Raw genomic sequence first — 18,959 nt, 5'->3', positions numbered from 1 at the left:
ATCAGAATTAAAACTAATAGAAACATTGCTTGTTATGAGATATTTCAGATATAAAAAAATATAAAGATACGATATGATACTTTTATATAATCTTATTAAGAAATAAAGCATTATATCAACATTTGAAACTCATTCAAAGTCTTTTCTGATTTCATTAGCCTCCTTCTTACCCAGGGGTAGTCGCTAACAAGAATTTGGATTTTTTTTGCTTTTAATATATTTCTTTACAGTTTTACTACATATGCATAAATCCCTACATTAAATATGTTAACATTTTGTTGCAAGTTTTATTTATAGTTGCCGGGCTGGCTGATGGAAAGGCAAAAGGAAGAAACATGGGAAGAACAAATACACATTCACATCTTAACAATGTGACCTGCATATATATATGCCTCCTTTCATGTTTATTGTCTTTCACAGCTACTAAAATGGACATACCCATTCTTAGTTTATTTGCTGTAGGGAGCAGTAACACATTCTGAGATATTCCTGGAAGCTTCAGCTGAATGAGATTGTGAGTCAAAGTTTGCTCTGAATCCTGCTGTGTCAGGATTCCCCACTCTGGAAGATGTGGTGCTGAGCACTGGGCGATTCCATGCAGTCCCTCCCCCTTCCTTGCCCCGTGGCATTCACTGCTTGGATAACTAGGTGGATAAACATAGGAGCCTGCTTTAAATTCAAGAGGTTTATTTGGGACAGTGCAGAGAGAATCGTGCAGTGAAACTCCTTTCATCTCATGACCTTTACTAAAATCCTGGGAAGTGGAGATGTCACCTGACTGCTGAATGTCAGGTTCATTTGAGAGACATGCTTGCCCGTCTGGTAGTCATCTGTAATTTCCCTGAAGTCGCCCAATTGTGAAAATCATGTGGATAGATTCATATGTTATTTCTGGGAACACCCAGTTACCTACCACCCTTGCCCTAGTGATGTCTCCCATTCCGAAAATGTGAAAGTCAGGAAAGAAAGAAAATCATTAGGAACCATTAAATGTCAACTACTCATGGGTAAGCACTTCTAGCTGTTGAATATATATTATATGCTATATATAATTTTCGTTAATTCTGCTATGCAAATAAAAAACATGTGTATTTAAGAATAGCAGTGAGATGATATCTTACAGCTTTGCAAGGTGCTTTTTTTGGACATATATAATATGAAAGTCTATCCATGCCTTTAATACAAATCCACATAATAAAAATGATGGGAGAAACAGTAATGGTCGATTTAGAAATGATAAAAATGATAGAAAAGGTTAATATTTATTTTCGACTTATTCAGTGCCCAACACTATTCTGTGTGCTAAACTCAATCCTCACCATAACCTATGAGGAGGGGCTACTGTTGTCCACTTTTAAACACAGGAACTGAGGCACAGAGTGAGGGCAGGGCTAGCACGTGGCAAGGCTTAGATTTGAACACAGGCTGTGTGGCTCCTGAGCCCTCCCTCTAACCAGTGTGTGCTGCTGCCTCTCCTACAATTAGACCTTCAACCTTATTGTCAATCAGGGCACAGCACAATCAAACAAATTGAGGTTCCGTGTTTGTTCTCAGTTAAGCAGGCAGAAATTTAAACCACTGATAGTAATCTGTGTGCTTTTGAATTTGGGGGAAATATGTTCAGTAATACTGTGGAAAGTTCTCCTCGAACACCTTGTCTGCTTTCCTTTGCCTCAGGGATGGTCTTCTACAGTGATGGCTTTCCTGTCGTTGAGACAGAGAATGCTGATGTTTCCCAGCCATTTTAATACTTTGTGTAATTGCAAAAGCAACGAGAACTTATTATAAATAAAAATAGATGACAATTAAAATAAGATAAAATAACAAGATCCCAAAACTTAACACACAAAGATAAGCCCTTGTAATGTTTCTATCTGCATTATAATATTCTAGAAGCTTTTTATGCAGGATTTATAGATATATGCATGTGTACGTGCATTTCTGTGTTTACATACAAAACATGCCTCATCTTACATTTAGTTTCATAACTTGCTTGTTTCATGGTAGTGTGTAGAATTTTGTACCTCACAAAATATGTCCTAATTCTAACACCACAAATCTTTATTTGGCAATAGGGTTTATGCAGATATAATTAAGTATCTCAGGATGTGATTATCCTAGATTTAGGGTGGTCCATGAAACCAATGACTTGTGTCCTTATAGCAGAAAGCAGAGGGAAACATGACTCACAAAAGTAAGAATTCCATGTAAAGATGAAGGCAGAGATTGGAGTCATGCTGTCACAAACCAAGGAAAGCAGGGGCCATCAGAATCTTGAAGAGGAAAGAGAAGATTCTCCCCTTAAGTCTTAGGAGTGAGCATGGCCCTGCCTACACTTTGGTTTCCTACTTCTGGTCTTGATTTCATACTTCTGAAAAGTGAGATACAATTTTCGATCTTTTGCAATGGCAGCCATAGGAAACTAATGCACTCACTAACAACATATCACAGATGTAATTGTTTATGAATAAACATTATGCTGTATCCTATTTTTTCCATAGCTACAGGGATACTAATGCCAATAAGATATGTAAAAATAAATAAAAATGGCTAAAATTTATTGTATATCATATGATTTTTATGTATTGAGTCATTCAGTACTCATAGCACCCTTACAAGATACTGTTGCTAATCCCCATTTTATAGATGAAAAGCTGAGGAGAGAGAGAGTAAGGACTTTGCCTAAGACTGCACAGTTAGGGAGTGGGGCAGCCTGGATTTGCACACAGTACATCATGCTCCAGAACCTGGGAAACTGTCAAAGTGTTGTTGTTAAGTGAAAAAAGCAGTCTGCAAAAGCATGCATACTTTAGGAAGTCATGAAAAGTAATACTCAGTATGTTATTATATTTATACAAAAACGTGGACCTAGTGACAAACAGGCAGATTGTAACTTTGGTGAGAGCATGTTCACTGGATTTGGGTCTGCTCAGAGGCATGATGTTGAAGAGCTTTTCAGCTGCTGTAACACCCACATGGTAAAAAGATTTCTGTCTATAAACTTTGCAATCAAGGTATATTGAAAAGATACTTTTCCTTCCTCTAGATGTATGTCTTCTCATTAGTGAAAACAATGTGAAATGATTTTTTCACAACGCCTTTCTTAGACCTGAGGCTCAGTCATCTCCTATTGCTGTGTCTCAATATTTCAAAGGCCATTGAAGTTCTCCTCCATGCCATATACCCTGGGCAGGTTTTCTCATTTACCTCCTGGGACAGCTATGTAGAATGGTATGGTGAGTCCCATTTCACAGATGACCAAACTCAGGCTCACAGAGCTTAAATCACCTCCCCAGGCAAGTAGCAAGATTGAAGTGAGATTCCATCCCTCTTCCTTCCTAGAGGATACTGAGTAGCCTCCCTTTTAGAAGATAGGCTCCCAGAGCTTAAGAAATGGTCACATTATACTCCGCTGATACTGTGACCTCACAGTTCCTCACTCAACAACCTTACTGCATGATGAAGAAGATAGAGGAGATGAAATCCCACTCTGTGGGCCAGGAGACCTGGGTGTAGTGCCACATGAACTGGCTGATCCCTGAAGTGGTAGGTGGGGTCAGACAGAAGCTCAGGTGTTGTCTTGGTGACCGATGAGCTGAAAGGAAGGAAAGTAACCTGTACTGAACTACTTTAAACAAATGTACTTTATATGTTATCTACTTCAATTCTAACATCGATTCAAGTTACCCATTATGATGCCCATTATTCAGATAAAGTTACTGACTTTAAGGGAGTTTAAGCAAATCAAGAAAATATTCATATTATCTCTCTACTGGTACCTAATTCTAAAGTATTCTAAAGGTTTTCCTCATTTGGTCTTTGTGCATTCTGGCCTCTGAATTATCTAGTTTTTCTGGGGACTTCCATTTTATGCTCCCAGCATGTTAACCTTTTAAAAAAATTTTTGATATGTATAGTTTGTAAGTCACAATCTTATTTGATTAAAAAAACCAAATTCTAAATTTAAAAAATCTGTGAAAATTATGTAAAAAGAGTAGAGAAAATACTTGCAAACCGCACCTCAGATATTTCATTAGTATCCATAGATTTTGAACACACTGACAAGCAAGTTGGCAAGTAATTTCAACAGAGAATTCAAAAAAATATATGCATGAGGAGTAAGCGTGTTAAATATGCCAAAACCACAAGAATTAATACAATGAAAATATTTTTAAATCCTGAGAATTTATAGTAAATGGAAAAAAACAAATTGCAACGGAAGATGATACTGTGATCTTTTGATTGTGTATATGTGCAGTTGTATATGTTCGTGTACAACTTACCTACAGGGACACGTGTGGAGAGTGTGCACCATTCTATGGACAACTGACCCCTTTGTGTCAGGAGGTAGGAATTGGGCCAGTGCGATAAGCAGATTAATTTCAATTTATAAGCATCCTTCTGTATATTGTTTGAAATTTTGTATTCAGAAAAAGAATGTGTTTTGATGAAATATTGAATCAGAAAATAATTGTGAACAGATTGACCAAAGTAAGCTGCAAATATATTCTTTATATCGGAAGAGCATTCATTGTACTCAATTTCCTGGGAAAACGAAACAAATTTTAAAAATGAATTGACTTTGTGTGTGTGTGTGTGTGTGTTTGTGTGTGTTTCTAGCTCCTCTAGCTCTATCACCCCAAATACAGCTCATAGTTCAGTTTCATCATTAGTAAAAACCAGGCCATGACTTTCAATCACAGGTTTAGATATCCAAGAAAATGCGCTTTTATTAATAACCCGGGGAAATGATGGATACAGAGGGATTGCTGCAGGTACATGAAAATTTCCAGAAAATTATGGCTGATCCCATTAATTAAGCTCTCAACCTCTGTCCCGCCCTCCACCCAGCTGAGCCCCTTGGTCTGCTTTCAGAGCTGCAATTCTGGATCGGGCCACCAGGAAGCATCACAGCTATCACCATGTTCTTTTTTGATGAAAAAGAGTACATATTACAAAGAGTAACAAATGTTCTGAAATGGCTTGTTTACTATGATATCAATTCTGTTTGGAAAATTCACATATATATTAAAGAAGTTTCATTTGTAGGCCCCAAATCTACATTGCATTCACTGATTTATCTTTTCCCTCATCAGTGTAGCTTTAGGTGTCCACATTTCGAGGAGACCCTACCAGAGAGCAGGGTGTTCACCCTCTATTACCCCCCACCCCCGAACATATTTTTTAAACCTTCTCCCACCGCCTCTCTTGGACACTATGGACACAGCTGCCCAGACCCTGTTCGGGAACCCCCAACCTATCTCAGTCACCTCCCGCCTGCCCTGTGCTTCCCTTTACCTGCCAGTGACTTTCAAGGAATGCTAGAGCTACCTGCTGTTTTATAGTCTAAATGCCCCAGGGCATACAGAGCATATATTTTTATAAACTTCTTTTACATCTCCTAGTTGTTTTTTTTTGGTTATTATTGTTGTTTTTGACTGAATTAGAATTATTCTATACATAGGTCCATAAACTGAGTTTTAAGGGAGAGTACTGTATAGTATTTTTTACTCCTAGCATACACTTCTTTGTAGATAAGTTTGATAACAGTAATATGTTGCTCTCACTTCATGACAAAATCCTGAACTGCAGCTTGAACAAAGCTGATTATTATTATAATTATCATCTTTCCATGTAAGTACATTTCTATCATAACATTTGAAATTACTTTACAATATAACATCACTATTTTATATGTACCAGGTGTTTCATCATATGATGCTCCAAACTTTGTCTTGTCACTACCCCAGTGGTAAAAATTTAGTTCCCTTAACAGTTTCTATTAGAGAGAATAGTATAATAATAACAATACTACTAATAATAGTATATAATAATACCCTTGCTAATATATGCAAATATCTTTGTAAGGAGTTCTTTATAAGTTCTTGAAAGTGTCCACTAAAAACCATCAAAACTGTGAAATTTTATGTTAATATAATTAAACTAAAATACTGTTAATAATTTATATCCCTAACATCACAGTATGCAAGTTCCTATTTCTCCACATATTAGAAATAATAGGAATAATAACTAATCTGATAGGCAAGAAATCATCTCTCAACATTGTTTTAATTATAACTAATTTTTGTTATCTTATAGAATTTCATCTCATGGTTAGGATACAATCAGTTTTCACATCTCTGTGTTAATATTAACAGGGAATATAGAAAACTTGTTTTGGAACTTCAACTTCTAAAGGGAAGAGAGAGAGGGTGGGAAGGAATCCTGTAGCCGCATGGGGAAACTTATTAAAAAAAATCTTTAGCTTCTTGAAAGTAAATAACTGACAATGCCTAAGACAGCCCCTGCAACAAAATGCTCTCCAATCCAACATGTCAATAGCGCCGAGGTTGAGAAAACCTGTTCTAGAGCTGGTTGAATGTTACCACCCACTTAGGTTCTGAGCAGAACCCAACTTTGGAGTTCAGCAACCCTGGCACGTTCCCTTAGAAATTGTATTTAACGTCTATGAGCTTTAGTAGAGTCTTGAGGGAGGAATGACTTATCATGAGGAATACTGATACTCAACTTGGAGAACTGGTGTAGGGAGTTAGAGAAATAGTACGTAAAGTGCCTACCACATTGTCTGGCCAGTGGCAGGCCCTTGAAGAATTAGTTTCCTTCCCAAGTGTCAGGCTGGATCACAGACCCCTCTGCCCCATCCTGTGCTGGTGGTGAGTCATGTAGTTGAAAAAAGATTCTAGTGGGTGATAACAGGATAGACATGCTTTATTCTGACATGAGCTTTGTCGCCAGCAGTTCAGAGCCACTGCCTTTTTAAACTGAAAGTACACAACAATGGCAATTAGCCAAGGAGTATATGGGCACACATGTGCAGTCACACCACTCTTATATAACTTGTTTACAATGGACGTGCTGAATCACACCCAGACAGATATGAGGCAAGGGGGCCTGACTATACTGACTCCATTTTCCTCACACCAAGTCACTTCCTAGCTTCTGCTTCTGAGATGACTTTTACCTAAACTGCATAGCCCTAAACAACATAAATGTGCCCTAAGGAGCTTCTGGAAACATGACAAAAGGGGGGGAAATGAACTCACACAGACCCACATTGTGTATAAGAGTTGGTGCCTCTTTTGGGTTGTACAGTGATCCAATGAAGATGGGATGGGAAAGGTGAAAGTCACCTTCATGATTCTCCTCTTTTCTTAAAAGCCAAGGTCCCAGATTTGGGGGTAGCATGTTCTGAACCCCATCAAAGCCTTGGTAGGACTTGGTATCATCTGTATATGAAATTATATGTGGGTATCAATTTCTGAGCATTTTCTTAATTCTTTTTTGAAGGATTTTCAAGGGAATTTTTCATATTATTTTATTTTCAACCCACTCTTGGAATTCAGAACTTAATCCCCTTGGTAAAATGAACCTCCATTGCAATCATTTGTGTGAACGAATTGACGAGCTGTTATTACAAACTGCTACCTGAGCCATAAGGAAAGCCATATCTTTAGCAGGTTGCTTGATATGTATGCAATCAGGACAAGAGCTATTTATTCACTTTGAGAAGTGTTCCTCAAAGATGGTGTCTTGAAACACTTTTTCCTACTGCAGGGATATCCCTTTACAAGGTCATTTTTCTTGTGCACACATAGACATGGCTACTTCAGCAGACGGCAAATAGATATGCACTGCAGTCCTTGGCCTTTGTGACTGTCCCAATGCAGCACTGCTGAGTGGATATGTCTGTTCAAATCTGCGGTTCATTCATAGGAAGCCCACATGCCAGCAGATCTAAATCACATTCTTTAATATCATCTTTCTAAAGAATAAAGTCGATGTATTCTTGTCCTTATTCTTTTGTCATATTTCTTTGCCTAGAGCCCTGACTAAGAGCAGGAGGGTATTTAGGGGCCCCTTAGAGATGCAAGCATTGTGAAGTAAGACCACAGGAATAGTTGGAGAGCCACAGAGACACAGAAAGGGAAAAATTGTTGTGGGTCTGCTATGAGAGCCATCCCAGAGGGCAGAGCAGAACAAGTGCTCCTGAAGAGCACTTGTTAATATTAAGAGCACTCTTAATATTAAGAGTTTTGAAGGAAGAGGGCCCTGGCTGTGTAACCTTTATTTCTCATTCCAAACTCACTAATCAGGACATAGGGCTGTACAGATGTATGTTAGGTGTGAAGTACAAGACTGCGGATCACAGTTGCCATGGAAACCAGACGTCATAGTAGTGACTGTGACAACTTTTTAATAGAGACCATTGCGGCCCTGCCATAAGACTAGAGTCCCTGCTTCAGGTGTTTGGACTCAGCTGAGGGTGTGGTTGCCCTACAGTGGGGGCCGAGCCTCCCTCAGGTGTGGGGAGAAGAAGGGATCCCAGAACCATGTTGCCTCATTCCCACTTTGAGACTTGGTGCCCTGCTGTCTCCTGAGAGAGAGATGTGGGTCCCCCCTGGCCCCAGTGAGTTTGGTGTCCTGCTCCAGGGTGTCCTGGAGCTACTTTCCATATAAAGCAGGATGTGGGAGGATAGGACACGTAACCAAAACTCTCTCTGAGCTCAGCTTCCCCCTCTGTAGAATGGGGATAAGAATGCTTACCCACAGGGTTGCTGAACTTTCCATGATAACACCTGCTTAAATAATAATAAGTGATATCTGTGTATCTCTCAGATGGGTATTGAAATATGCAGTTGGTAGGAGGGTATTTTAAGCTGTGAAGTACACTTACATTTATAAAGCAAATATATTTCAAGAGTCTAGTTCCCTGCAATTTCAGGTTTAGCCTAACTTCTTAAAAGTACATATAAAATGTTAACCTTGCAAAAGAGAGGAAACTTTCCCCAGGCTGAAGTCTTTGTTATAAGATAAAGATTTGTAACACAGCAAGGTTGCTGGCTCAAGGACAGACAGGTTACTGATTGATATGTAAAGATACTGGGAACTCAGTGTAGGGAAAAACAGTATTTGCTAAGATCAAGCCTTTATTGGAGGATCAACTTAACCTCTTGCAAATTGCATTCTGGAATGTCACTTTGCTTATTACCAGCCTCTATTGTTAAACTATTACCCCACCTATGTTCTTTTTCTGTAACTTCCTGGTATGGAAAATAAATGTGGGGAGAGAACCCCAATTCATGGTTAATTTCCCAAGGAAGGAATGCCTCACTCTTGAGGGTTCTGGGAGATTAACCCATTCAGGGTCTCTCACTGCTCGGAAGAGCTGGGCTTTGAGTAATCCTTTTGTGGCTCTGTCACCCAGGGGAAGAGAGGTGACAAATCTGTGGGAGGCAAAGCAACATTAAGCAATTAGAGATTGTAGTATGCATTCTACAATGGTCACCACTTTTTCTTTTTATTCAATCTAGAATTTAATTTTGTAAGCAGCCCGGAATTTATCCAGTGTTAATTTAAAATGTCCAAACAGACACACCCAAGTGAGCATCAGAGGGGTTCACAGTCCCCACGAAACCAACATGTGGGCTGTCCAGGTGAGTGTGCACAGGACCCACTCACTGACTGTACAGGAGCCAAGACAGCTCACCACACACTCAACTGCATTGATAAAAGAATAGTCACCAGCAGAACCTAGAAACAGAAGAGGAAGTCTTCCTTCTCATAACCCACTCCAGAGTGACAGAAGAATTAAATGTTCCACCAGATGACCAAACATCAGCATTAAAATACTAGAACTACAAATAAACAAGAAGATATGACACCACCAAAGGAATATGGTAATTCTCAAGTACCAAATGCCATAGAGCAAGAAACCATCGAGATGTTTGAAAAAAAATTCTAAGCACTCATTTTAAGAAAACTCCAAGAAATAAGAATCAACTAGAGAACACAATGAAACTAGAAAAAATATCCAGGATATGAATGATAAAATTTACAAAGAGATTAATAACTTAAAAAAGAATGTAATGGAACTCCTGGAAATGAAGGATTCTCTCAATGAAATAAAAAACAGAATAGAAAGCTTGAACAACAGGCTAGAACAAGCAGAAGAAAGAATTTCAGAACTTGAAGATGGCCATTTTGAAATAACTCAGGCAAGGAAGAAAAAGGAAAAAAGAATTAAAAAAAGGAAAATGATCTAAGAGAGCTAGCAGGCAATGTCAAGCACACAAATATCTGAGTCATGGGTATTCCAGAAGAGGAGGAAAAAGGAAAAGGCATTGAAACCTTATTCAAAGAAGTAATAACAGAAAACTTCCAGGTATAGGGAGGGATGCAGACCTTCAGATCCAGGAAGCCCAAAGATCCCCAAACAGATTAAATCTGAAAAGATCCTCTCCAAGACATGTGATAGCCAAACTGGCAAAACTCAAAGACAAAGAGAGAATTCTAAAAGTAGCAAGAGAAAAGCACTAAATCACCTATAAGGGAGCCCCCATCAGACTAACAGCAGACTTCTCAACTGAAACCTTACAGGCCAGAAGAAATGGGATGATATATTCAAAAGACTAAAAGGAAAAATTGCCAGCCAAGAATCCTATATCCAGCGTGGGTATACATCAGAAATGAGGGGAAAATTGTGTATTTGCCTGAGAAAAAAAATTATGGGAGTTCACTGCCACACGACCAGCCCTGCAAGAAATACTCAATGGTTTCCTGCATGTAGAATCTGAAAAACAATAATCAATGCCATGGATTAACAAGTAAGTGCAAAACCTGCCAGTACAATAAAAATGCAAACAAGATGGAGAAAGAAGCTAAATCTTGTCACCATAAAAATCTGACTAACGTGGATGATGAAAAATAAAAAGTGGAAGAAAAGGACAAATGATGTTTAAAACATGTAAACAAAAAGCAATATAATAACAGGAATAAAGCTATACTTATCAATAACAACCCTAAATGTAAATGGATTAAACTTCCCATTCAAAACACACAGATTGACTAATTAGATTAAAAAGCTAAATCCAAGTATATGTTGTCTTCAAGAGACCCACCAAACCTATAAAGACACACACAGACTAAAAGTGAAGGGATGGAAAAAGATATACAATGCAAATGGAAACCCAAAATGGGCAGGAGTAGCTATTCTCACATCAGATAAAATAGACTTTAAAACAAAAACCATAAAAAGAGATGAAGAAGGCATTTATATAATGATAAAAGGATCTATCCGACATGAAGACATATCACAAATATGTGTGCACCAAATAATGGATCTCCCAGATATATAAAGCAAACACTCTTACTGCTAAAGAAAGAAATAGGCCCTAATACAGTAATAGTGGGTGACCTGAACAGCCCTCTCTCAGTATGGGACAGATCTTCCAGGCAACAAGTCAACAAAGAGACACAAGATTTAAACTACACCTTAGAACAACTGGTCATGGCAGATATACACAGAACACTTCACCCAGCAACTACAGACTATACTCTCTTCTTATCAGCACATGGAACATTCTACAGGATAGAGCACGTATTAGGTCACAAATCTAGTCTCAGCAAATTTTAAAAAACTGAAATCATTCCAAGTATATTTTCAGACTTCAAGATACTAAAAATAGAAATTAATAACAAGCAAAACACTGGAAACTATACAAATACATGGAAACTGAACAATAGGCTCCTGAGTGACCTATGTGTCCAAGAATACATTAAACAGGAAATCAAAAAAATACTTGAAACTAATGAAAATAAAGATACATCATACCAAAACCTGTGGGATACTGCAAAAGTAGTACTAAGAGGGAAGTTTATTGCAATACATGCTTACATCACAAGGACAGAAAGACTTCAAATAAATGACCTAACACTATGATTCAAAGAACTAGAAACAACAACAATCCAATCCTAAAGATAGTAGATGGAAATAAATAATGAAGAGCAGAACAGAACTAAATGAAATTGAGATCCAAAAAATGATACAAAAGATGAATGAAACAAAAAGTTGTTCTTTTTGGAGGAGATAAATGAAATAGACAAACCATTAGCTAGGTTAAAAAGCAAAACAAAACAAAACAAACAAACAAAAGACAAGACCCAAATAACAAAAACAACAAATGAAAAGGAAGACATTACAACCAATACCACAGAAATATGAAGAATCATTAGAGATTATTATAAACAATTCTACACCAATAAATGTGAAAACCTGGAGGAAATGGATAAATTTCTGGACACATACAAAATACCAAGACCAAACCAAGAAGACATAGAGAACCTGAGTAGATCAATAACAAGCATTGAGATTGAAGCAGTAATAAGAAATCTTCCAACAAAGAGAAGTCAAGGGCTGGTGGCTTCACAGCTGGATTCTACCCAACCTTTAAAGAGGAATTAATGCCCATTATTTCCAAAATATTCCAAAAAATTGGAACAGAAACCATTTTCCCTAACTCATTCTATGAAGCCAGAATAAGTCTCATACCAAAACCAGATAATGACATAACAAAAAAAGAAAATTATAATTTTCTTTTAATTAAAGGCCAATATCTTTGATGAACATAGATGCAAAAATCCTCAACAAAATATTAGCAATCAGAATACAGCAAAACATCTAAAAAATGGTACACCATTATCGAGTGGGATTCATCCAAGTGATGCAAGCATGGTTCAACATACAAAAGTTAATAAATGTGATACAACACATCAACAAAATCAAGGACAAAAACCATACGATTATCTCAATAGATGCTGAAAAAGCATTTGACAAAATTCAACATCCATTCATGATAAAGACTCTCAACAAATTAGGTATAGAAGGAAAGAATCTCAAGACAGTAACAACCACCTATGACAAGCCCACTGCCAATATCATTCTGAATGGGGGAAAACTGAAGTCTCTTCCTTTAAGAACAGCAACAAGACAGGATGCCCACTCTCATCACTTCTATTTAGCATAGTACTGGAGGTACCAGCAAGAGCAATCAGGCAAGAGAAAGAAATAAAGGGCATCCAGATTGGAAAAGATGAAGTCAACCTTTCCCTATTTACAGATGACATGATACTATATATAGAAAAATATAAAAACTCTATCAAAAAACTCTTAGAGCTGGTAAATAATTTCTGTAATGTTGCAGGATACAAAATAAATGTCCCCAATCAGTTGCATTTATATTCTCCAATAATGAGCTAACAGAAACAGAAATCAGGATAATAAGCCCATTTAGAACAGGCACAGAAAAAATAAAACACCTAGGAATGAATTTAACCAAGGATGAAATATCTGTACATGACAACTACAAAACACTAATGAAAGAAATTAAAGAAGACACAAAAAGGTGGAAAGACATTCCATGCTCTTTGGTGGGAAGTATTCTCATCATGAAAATGTCCATTCTACCCAAAGCAATCTACTCATTCAATGCAATCCCCATCAAAATACCAAAGACATTCTTCACTGAAATAAAAGAAGCAATCCAAGCATGCATGTGGAACAACAAAAGACCCCAAATAGCCAAAGCAATCCTAAGCAAAAAAATAATAATAATAAAGCTGGAGGCACAACACTACCAGACTTCAAATTATATTACAAAGCTATTGTAAGCAAAACAGCATGGTACTGGCATAAAAACAGAATCTCGGATCAAGAGAAGAGAATGAAATATGTGACTGTCAACCCATATACTTACAGCCAACTGATCTTTGACAAAGGCAGCAAGAACATACATTGGGGAAAAGACTGACTCTTCAATAAATGGACATCCATGTACAGAAAAATGAACCTGGACCTGTACCTCTCACCATATACTAAAATAAGTTCAAAATGGAAAAAGACTTAAGTGTAAGACCAGAAAATGTAAAACTACTAAGGCAGAATATAGAGGAAACTCTTCAGGAACTAGGTCTGGGAACAGACTTTGTGAACATGAGTCGAAAAGCACAAGCAATAAAAGAAGAAATAAAAAAATGGGACTATAACAAACTAAAAAGCTTCTTCACAGCAAAAGAAACAGTCAACAGAGTGAAACAAAAACCTACAAAGTGGGAGAAAATTTTTGCAGACTACACATCCAACAAGGGATTAACAGCCAAAATTTACAAGGAACTCAAGCAATTACACAGTAAAAACCAAATAACCCATTTAAAAAATGTGCAAAGGAGCTAAATAGACATTTTACAAAGGAAGACATACAAATGGCCAAGAGATACATGAAAAAATGCCCAACATCACTAGTCATCTGGGAAATGCAAACTAAAACCACATCTGTTATTCCACTAAGAAAAAAACACATACAAATTCTGTTTTGGTTATTTTAAAATGTTTTTCTTTCTAAGTTGGAAATGCAGTATGTTGTCATTACACAATGAAAGCAATAAAAACATTATTAACTATTTTTATTAATTATTATTTTTTACATTCTTTTCTTTAAGTCTTTGTAATACAGTATGTTATTCCAACATGTAACCAACAAGAACAAAATTTATTTAATTTTAATTATTTTTTTAACTGAGTCTGAAAAGCAGTATGTTATCATTTTAACATGGAAACGGTATAAACACATTATCTACTTTGCAACTTGTTTCTTACTAAGTCTTTAAAATGTGGTCTGATTTCATTTCAACAGGGAACGCTGTACATTAATTTTTAATTAGTTACTTTTCATTCATTTTTGTTACTGATTCATTGACATTCAGTCTGTTGGCATTTCAGCATGTAAACGATTAGAAAAAGTTATTAATTAGTATTACATTTTTTTCTTACTAAGTCGTTGAAATGCAATGTTTTACCATTTCAATGTGTAATCATACAAACAGGTATTTAATTAGTTATTTTAACATTCTATTCTCTTACTAAGTCTTTGAAGTGCAGTGCTTTCACTTCAACGGGTAAACGATATGCACAAATTATTGCTGTAAGAGCAGAGGGAGCAAATGCATATGGAACGATGGGTACCATGAAGGGAACATACATGGTACATTGAGAGAGAGCTACAACATGGTAAAGTAAGGGAAGCAAAGGAAGTAAGGGAAGTACAATAAGTAAAGGGAAGTAAGAGAAAACCTCTCCGAGGAGGTAACATTAAAGCCATGACCTGAGTGTTGAGGAGCTATCCAACAGCATAAAGAGGCCAGCGTGGATTGAACAGAGTGTGTGAAAAAAAAAAACCTGGGGTACAGGGGGTTTAAATAACTTTCCCAAACGCCCTAAGAAAGAGTAGGGGAACAGACAAATCATAGGAACAGCTGTATTCTGAGTGGCTGGAAGTAGGGGCTTTGTCTTATTTGCCTTTTTATTCTTAGCACCTGGAACAGTACTGAACTAATAAGAGATCCTTGGTGAATGGGTGTGATATAAGGAACGACTGAGCCACAGGGTTCTAAGACCTAAGAAAGGAGGTAGCAACGGACTGATAAAGACACCAGTAGGTAGTGGACATAGGTTTGGTTTGTTTGTTTTGGTTTGGTTTTTTTCCTTTTAGATGCAAATAGTTTCTCATAAGCAGCCTAAGGCCGTCATAAATATGAGAAGTTTAAAGGACCTTGGAGGGTAAAATTATTGGCTTCAATAACCACCAACTATTCCAAAATATCATCAAGAAAAAGTTTCAACTCTTTTGACTTGTGTCAAGTACCCGTAAGTGAACCAATTAGTCTGGACAGGGAAATGGTATACCATGACTAGGTCAGCCAATGTCACATACCCAACACTGTGGTCAGGAGCAAGGAGGAGGATTTGGAAGACAATGGGTAAGAGACCCATAGGACCTCTCAAAGCCCTCTGTTTTCTTTAGAGTTCTTTATTTTTATAGAGGTCAGTTACACATGGAATCTTCCTAACGCGAGGTTCCTGGAACTATAAAATTTTACATATGTGTCTCTAAAACTTGGGCATCAGGTGAGAACACTACGTGCTTTAACGGCCACACGTCAGTGTTAAATCAAGTCCTTGTACCATGAAAATCACTCAGGAGAACTGGTCCAGCGCATGTCATTCCGCTTTACCACCTGCAGCATCGCCTTCAATTGGGCCTGCACTTCAGAAAGCTTCTGTTGGTTCAAACTGCGAGGATTATGCAATTGTTCATAGCAATGGACAGGGACAGGATAAATTACACGCTTCAGCTCCGTCAGGTTTGTTAAGTGCTGCAGAAGACTGGTGAGCACACGCATTGTAATGGGGTTGGAGGCGAAGCTAAAGACACGGAGGTGGGAACAGCGGCTCAGGGCCGGAATGACAGCAGTGAGAGTAGAATCAGTTATCAGGCAACTAGTTATCTGTAGATACTGCAGGGTGCCTGAGACACTTGCCAGCAGAGTCTGGAAGGACTCAGAAAGTTCCCAGGATATCTTGATGTTGCTGAGACTCAGCAATCTTAGATGGGTGGCTGCAGGGCTCTGGGACAGGACAGTGATGCCTCTGTTAGAAAGTCCACAGAAAGAGAGATACAATGCATCCAACTGAGGTGGCAGGCATCTGTAGACAGAAAAAAGAAAGTTATTTCTGCACAATGAGGATTGGACCAGGACAAGGAGTCCTGAGTTAGAGGTATCTACGGCTCTAGAATAAACTAATTTGCACATATGTTGCAACAGCAGTTAACAATGTGGGCTTTGGAATCAGACTCTAAGAAAATTACTTTTCCGCTCTCAGATACAGTTTCTTAAATCTTTAAAACATGCACAATAGCAACTATTATGTAGAGTTGTGGGAAAGATTAAGTGGAAAAAAATTTAATGCACTTAGTACTTACAATGAAATTAATGGTGGATTTAGTTTACTTATTTGGTGGGGAGGGAACTGGGAAAGCAGTCAACTAAGGATTCCCTTTGACCAAAACCCAAATGACAAGCTCTCTACTCAGGGCCTAACGCTTGGGTAAAATACAGGAGCAAAATGATCTGGCAGTATTAACTGTTCTAGCCAGACCATGATGAGGTGCATCAGTGCCACAGCATAAAACATTTCCCCATCTGAACGTCTCCCCTTCCTCCCTAAAAGGCTGTAAACTCCAAGGGGAGAAGGACTGGGTCTTTTTCACCAATGTATCTACAGACTTATCATGGTGTCTGCACATGGTCGACTGACTGACTGAATGAATGAATGATCACAGCTTACTTTTCTAGTTTCTCTAGCCTGGCCAGTTTCATACACCCAGCAGTGCCCATATTGAGGTGGAAGGAGGAATGGGTTACAAGGAGATTAGGAATATCCAAGAATGGTTGCTCTCCTGTCTTAACAACGGGGTGGTTCAGGGAACCCAGGTCTTTCCCCAGCTCCTCACCTGAGCAGTTCCTGAAGCGGATGCTTGCGGCAGGAATGCAAACGGATCTGCTGAAGGGTGTTCATCTGCCCAAGATGGGTGAGAAAAGTCCCAAAGCTTCTCCTCATACAAGATGTAAAAGGGATGTGAGACATACTAAGGCTGTGGAGGTGGGTCATCTGACCCAAAAGGGTGGTGACTTGACTCAGATAAATCTCATCCACTTTCAGTTGTCCAATGCATCCCATATCCAGAAGCTGCAGGATGTGTTCATGGGCAAGCCTTCCATCAAATTGCAAATGTCTGCAGCAGAGGTGCAAGGACCCAAAGCTCTGCTCTACTTTATTTCGAAGTAAAGAAAGAAATCGCCCTGTTCTCAAGGTACCATCTAGGGAAATGTCCACTAATAATTCCACAGGTTCCCTGGATGACTGAGGCTCAGACTCTGAATTTACAGTTCTGGGGCACCTAACTCTTTGTGGGGCTTCTTCTGTTTTCACGATAGAGTGCTGAGAGTAAGCACATGAACGAAAACAGAAAGGGAATGTGGTCCTGATCCCAGAGCATGTGGTCCTGCAGCCTGGATCCTGCCTTAAATCTAGAAGCATCAGTTTTGGCCCCCTGTAAGGAGAGGAGAAGACAGAATATCTGAGAGGTAGCTGATTTTAATACAACCCAGCACGATCAAAGATGGGAAGCAGAAACAAAATCCCTTTATCCCTGGTCTTCAGTCCATACACCATTTACCAACAAAGCCTTTTCCATAAAAATTTAGCACCATTCTTTCTTTTCCCCATCTTTTCTTCTCTTCTGATGATCCCATTCTCAATGCCCATGTCCTTTTTCCATGTAATCATACCCAGGAGGCAAATCTATTAATAGTATCCTCAATCCCTTCTGTTCCATAATCAACTCTGTAAGACATTAGAGTCCTTAAGGTGACCCCAAATGTTCCACCAACAGCCTCACAGAGATCCTCAGCATTCACCATTAACTACCTTTGAAAGACTGTTAGGCCGTCTCCTACGCCCGTCTCATACCCTCCTGCTGACTCACTATGTCTCTATTATACATAGTCTTACCAAGAAGAAGAGTTCTGGGCAGGAAGGATCTGCAGACCGTCAATCATAGCTTCAAAATTGTCATATTGTGACTCCTGTACTCTCAATGTACCGACGTGGAGACAGGGATAGGGCCAAATCCTCACCATTGCCTTCAGTACCTTCTTATGACCACCCAAGAAGGCGGCAGTGAAAAACGGAGCGAACATGACTCTTGGGAGCTCTTCAAGGGCATGGATAGCTACACGCTCATTACTCAGCAGACTTCGTACAGCAAGGTCTAGTAGTGTGGCTGGGGCGTTTTTGTCCATCTTTATGAACCTGCTTCAGAGTGAAGAATATTTACAAATCCTGAGAAGACATCCACAGTCCCTTATCTGCCACCAAGGTGAGCAGTGGACAAAATATTTATTGTATAAATACTTGGGTATTTCAGACAGTTCATGAAAAGATCCGTATTATCTTTTAATTCTGTTTTTCCATGAACTTTTTGAAGTACCCTTGTAGATGGTGAATCAGGCAGCCACCTCAGGAGACCTCCACTGTAGACATAGAATAGGAATAGACTCGAGTGTGTGTGTAAGTGTTTATGTTTGTGTATGCCTTCATACATATACATATTGGCATAAGATAAAATGTCAGTAGAAATCAGGGGTAAGTGAGCAGAAGACAACATTGACCATCTATCTACCTGCCTCTCAATACTTCCTTCCAAAATGATGCCAATCACCAAGAAAAAACAAATGTAAATCTGTCCAAAAGCACATACTCA

At 38.4% G+C, this 18,959-nt stretch overlaps 1 protein-coding gene across 1 annotated transcript; it reads right to left on the bottom strand.

Moving 5' to 3' along the window:
* Positions 1–15,825: 15,825 nt before the first annotated feature.
* Positions 15,826–18,498, bottom strand: LOC134368200 (melanoma antigen preferentially expressed in tumors-like). Its single transcript, XM_063084743.1, has 3 exons — positions 18,209–18,498; positions 17,148–17,747; positions 15,826–16,339 (listed from the first exon to the last, which is right to left on the bottom strand). Exons 1-3 carry the CDS (start codon positions 18,496–18,498, stop codon positions 15,826–15,828), a joined length of 1,404 nt encoding a protein of 467 aa, XP_062940813.1.
* Positions 18,499–18,959: the final 461 nt, after the last annotated feature.

The sequence above is a fragment of the Cynocephalus volans genome, chromosome X (assembly GCF_027409185.1).
Source record: "Cynocephalus volans isolate mCynVol1 chromosome X, mCynVol1.pri, whole genome shotgun sequence".
Classification (NCBI taxonomy): Eukaryota; Metazoa; Chordata; class Mammalia; order Dermoptera; family Cynocephalidae; genus Cynocephalus; species Cynocephalus volans.
This window is presented reverse-complemented; position numbering and strand designations above follow the sequence as displayed.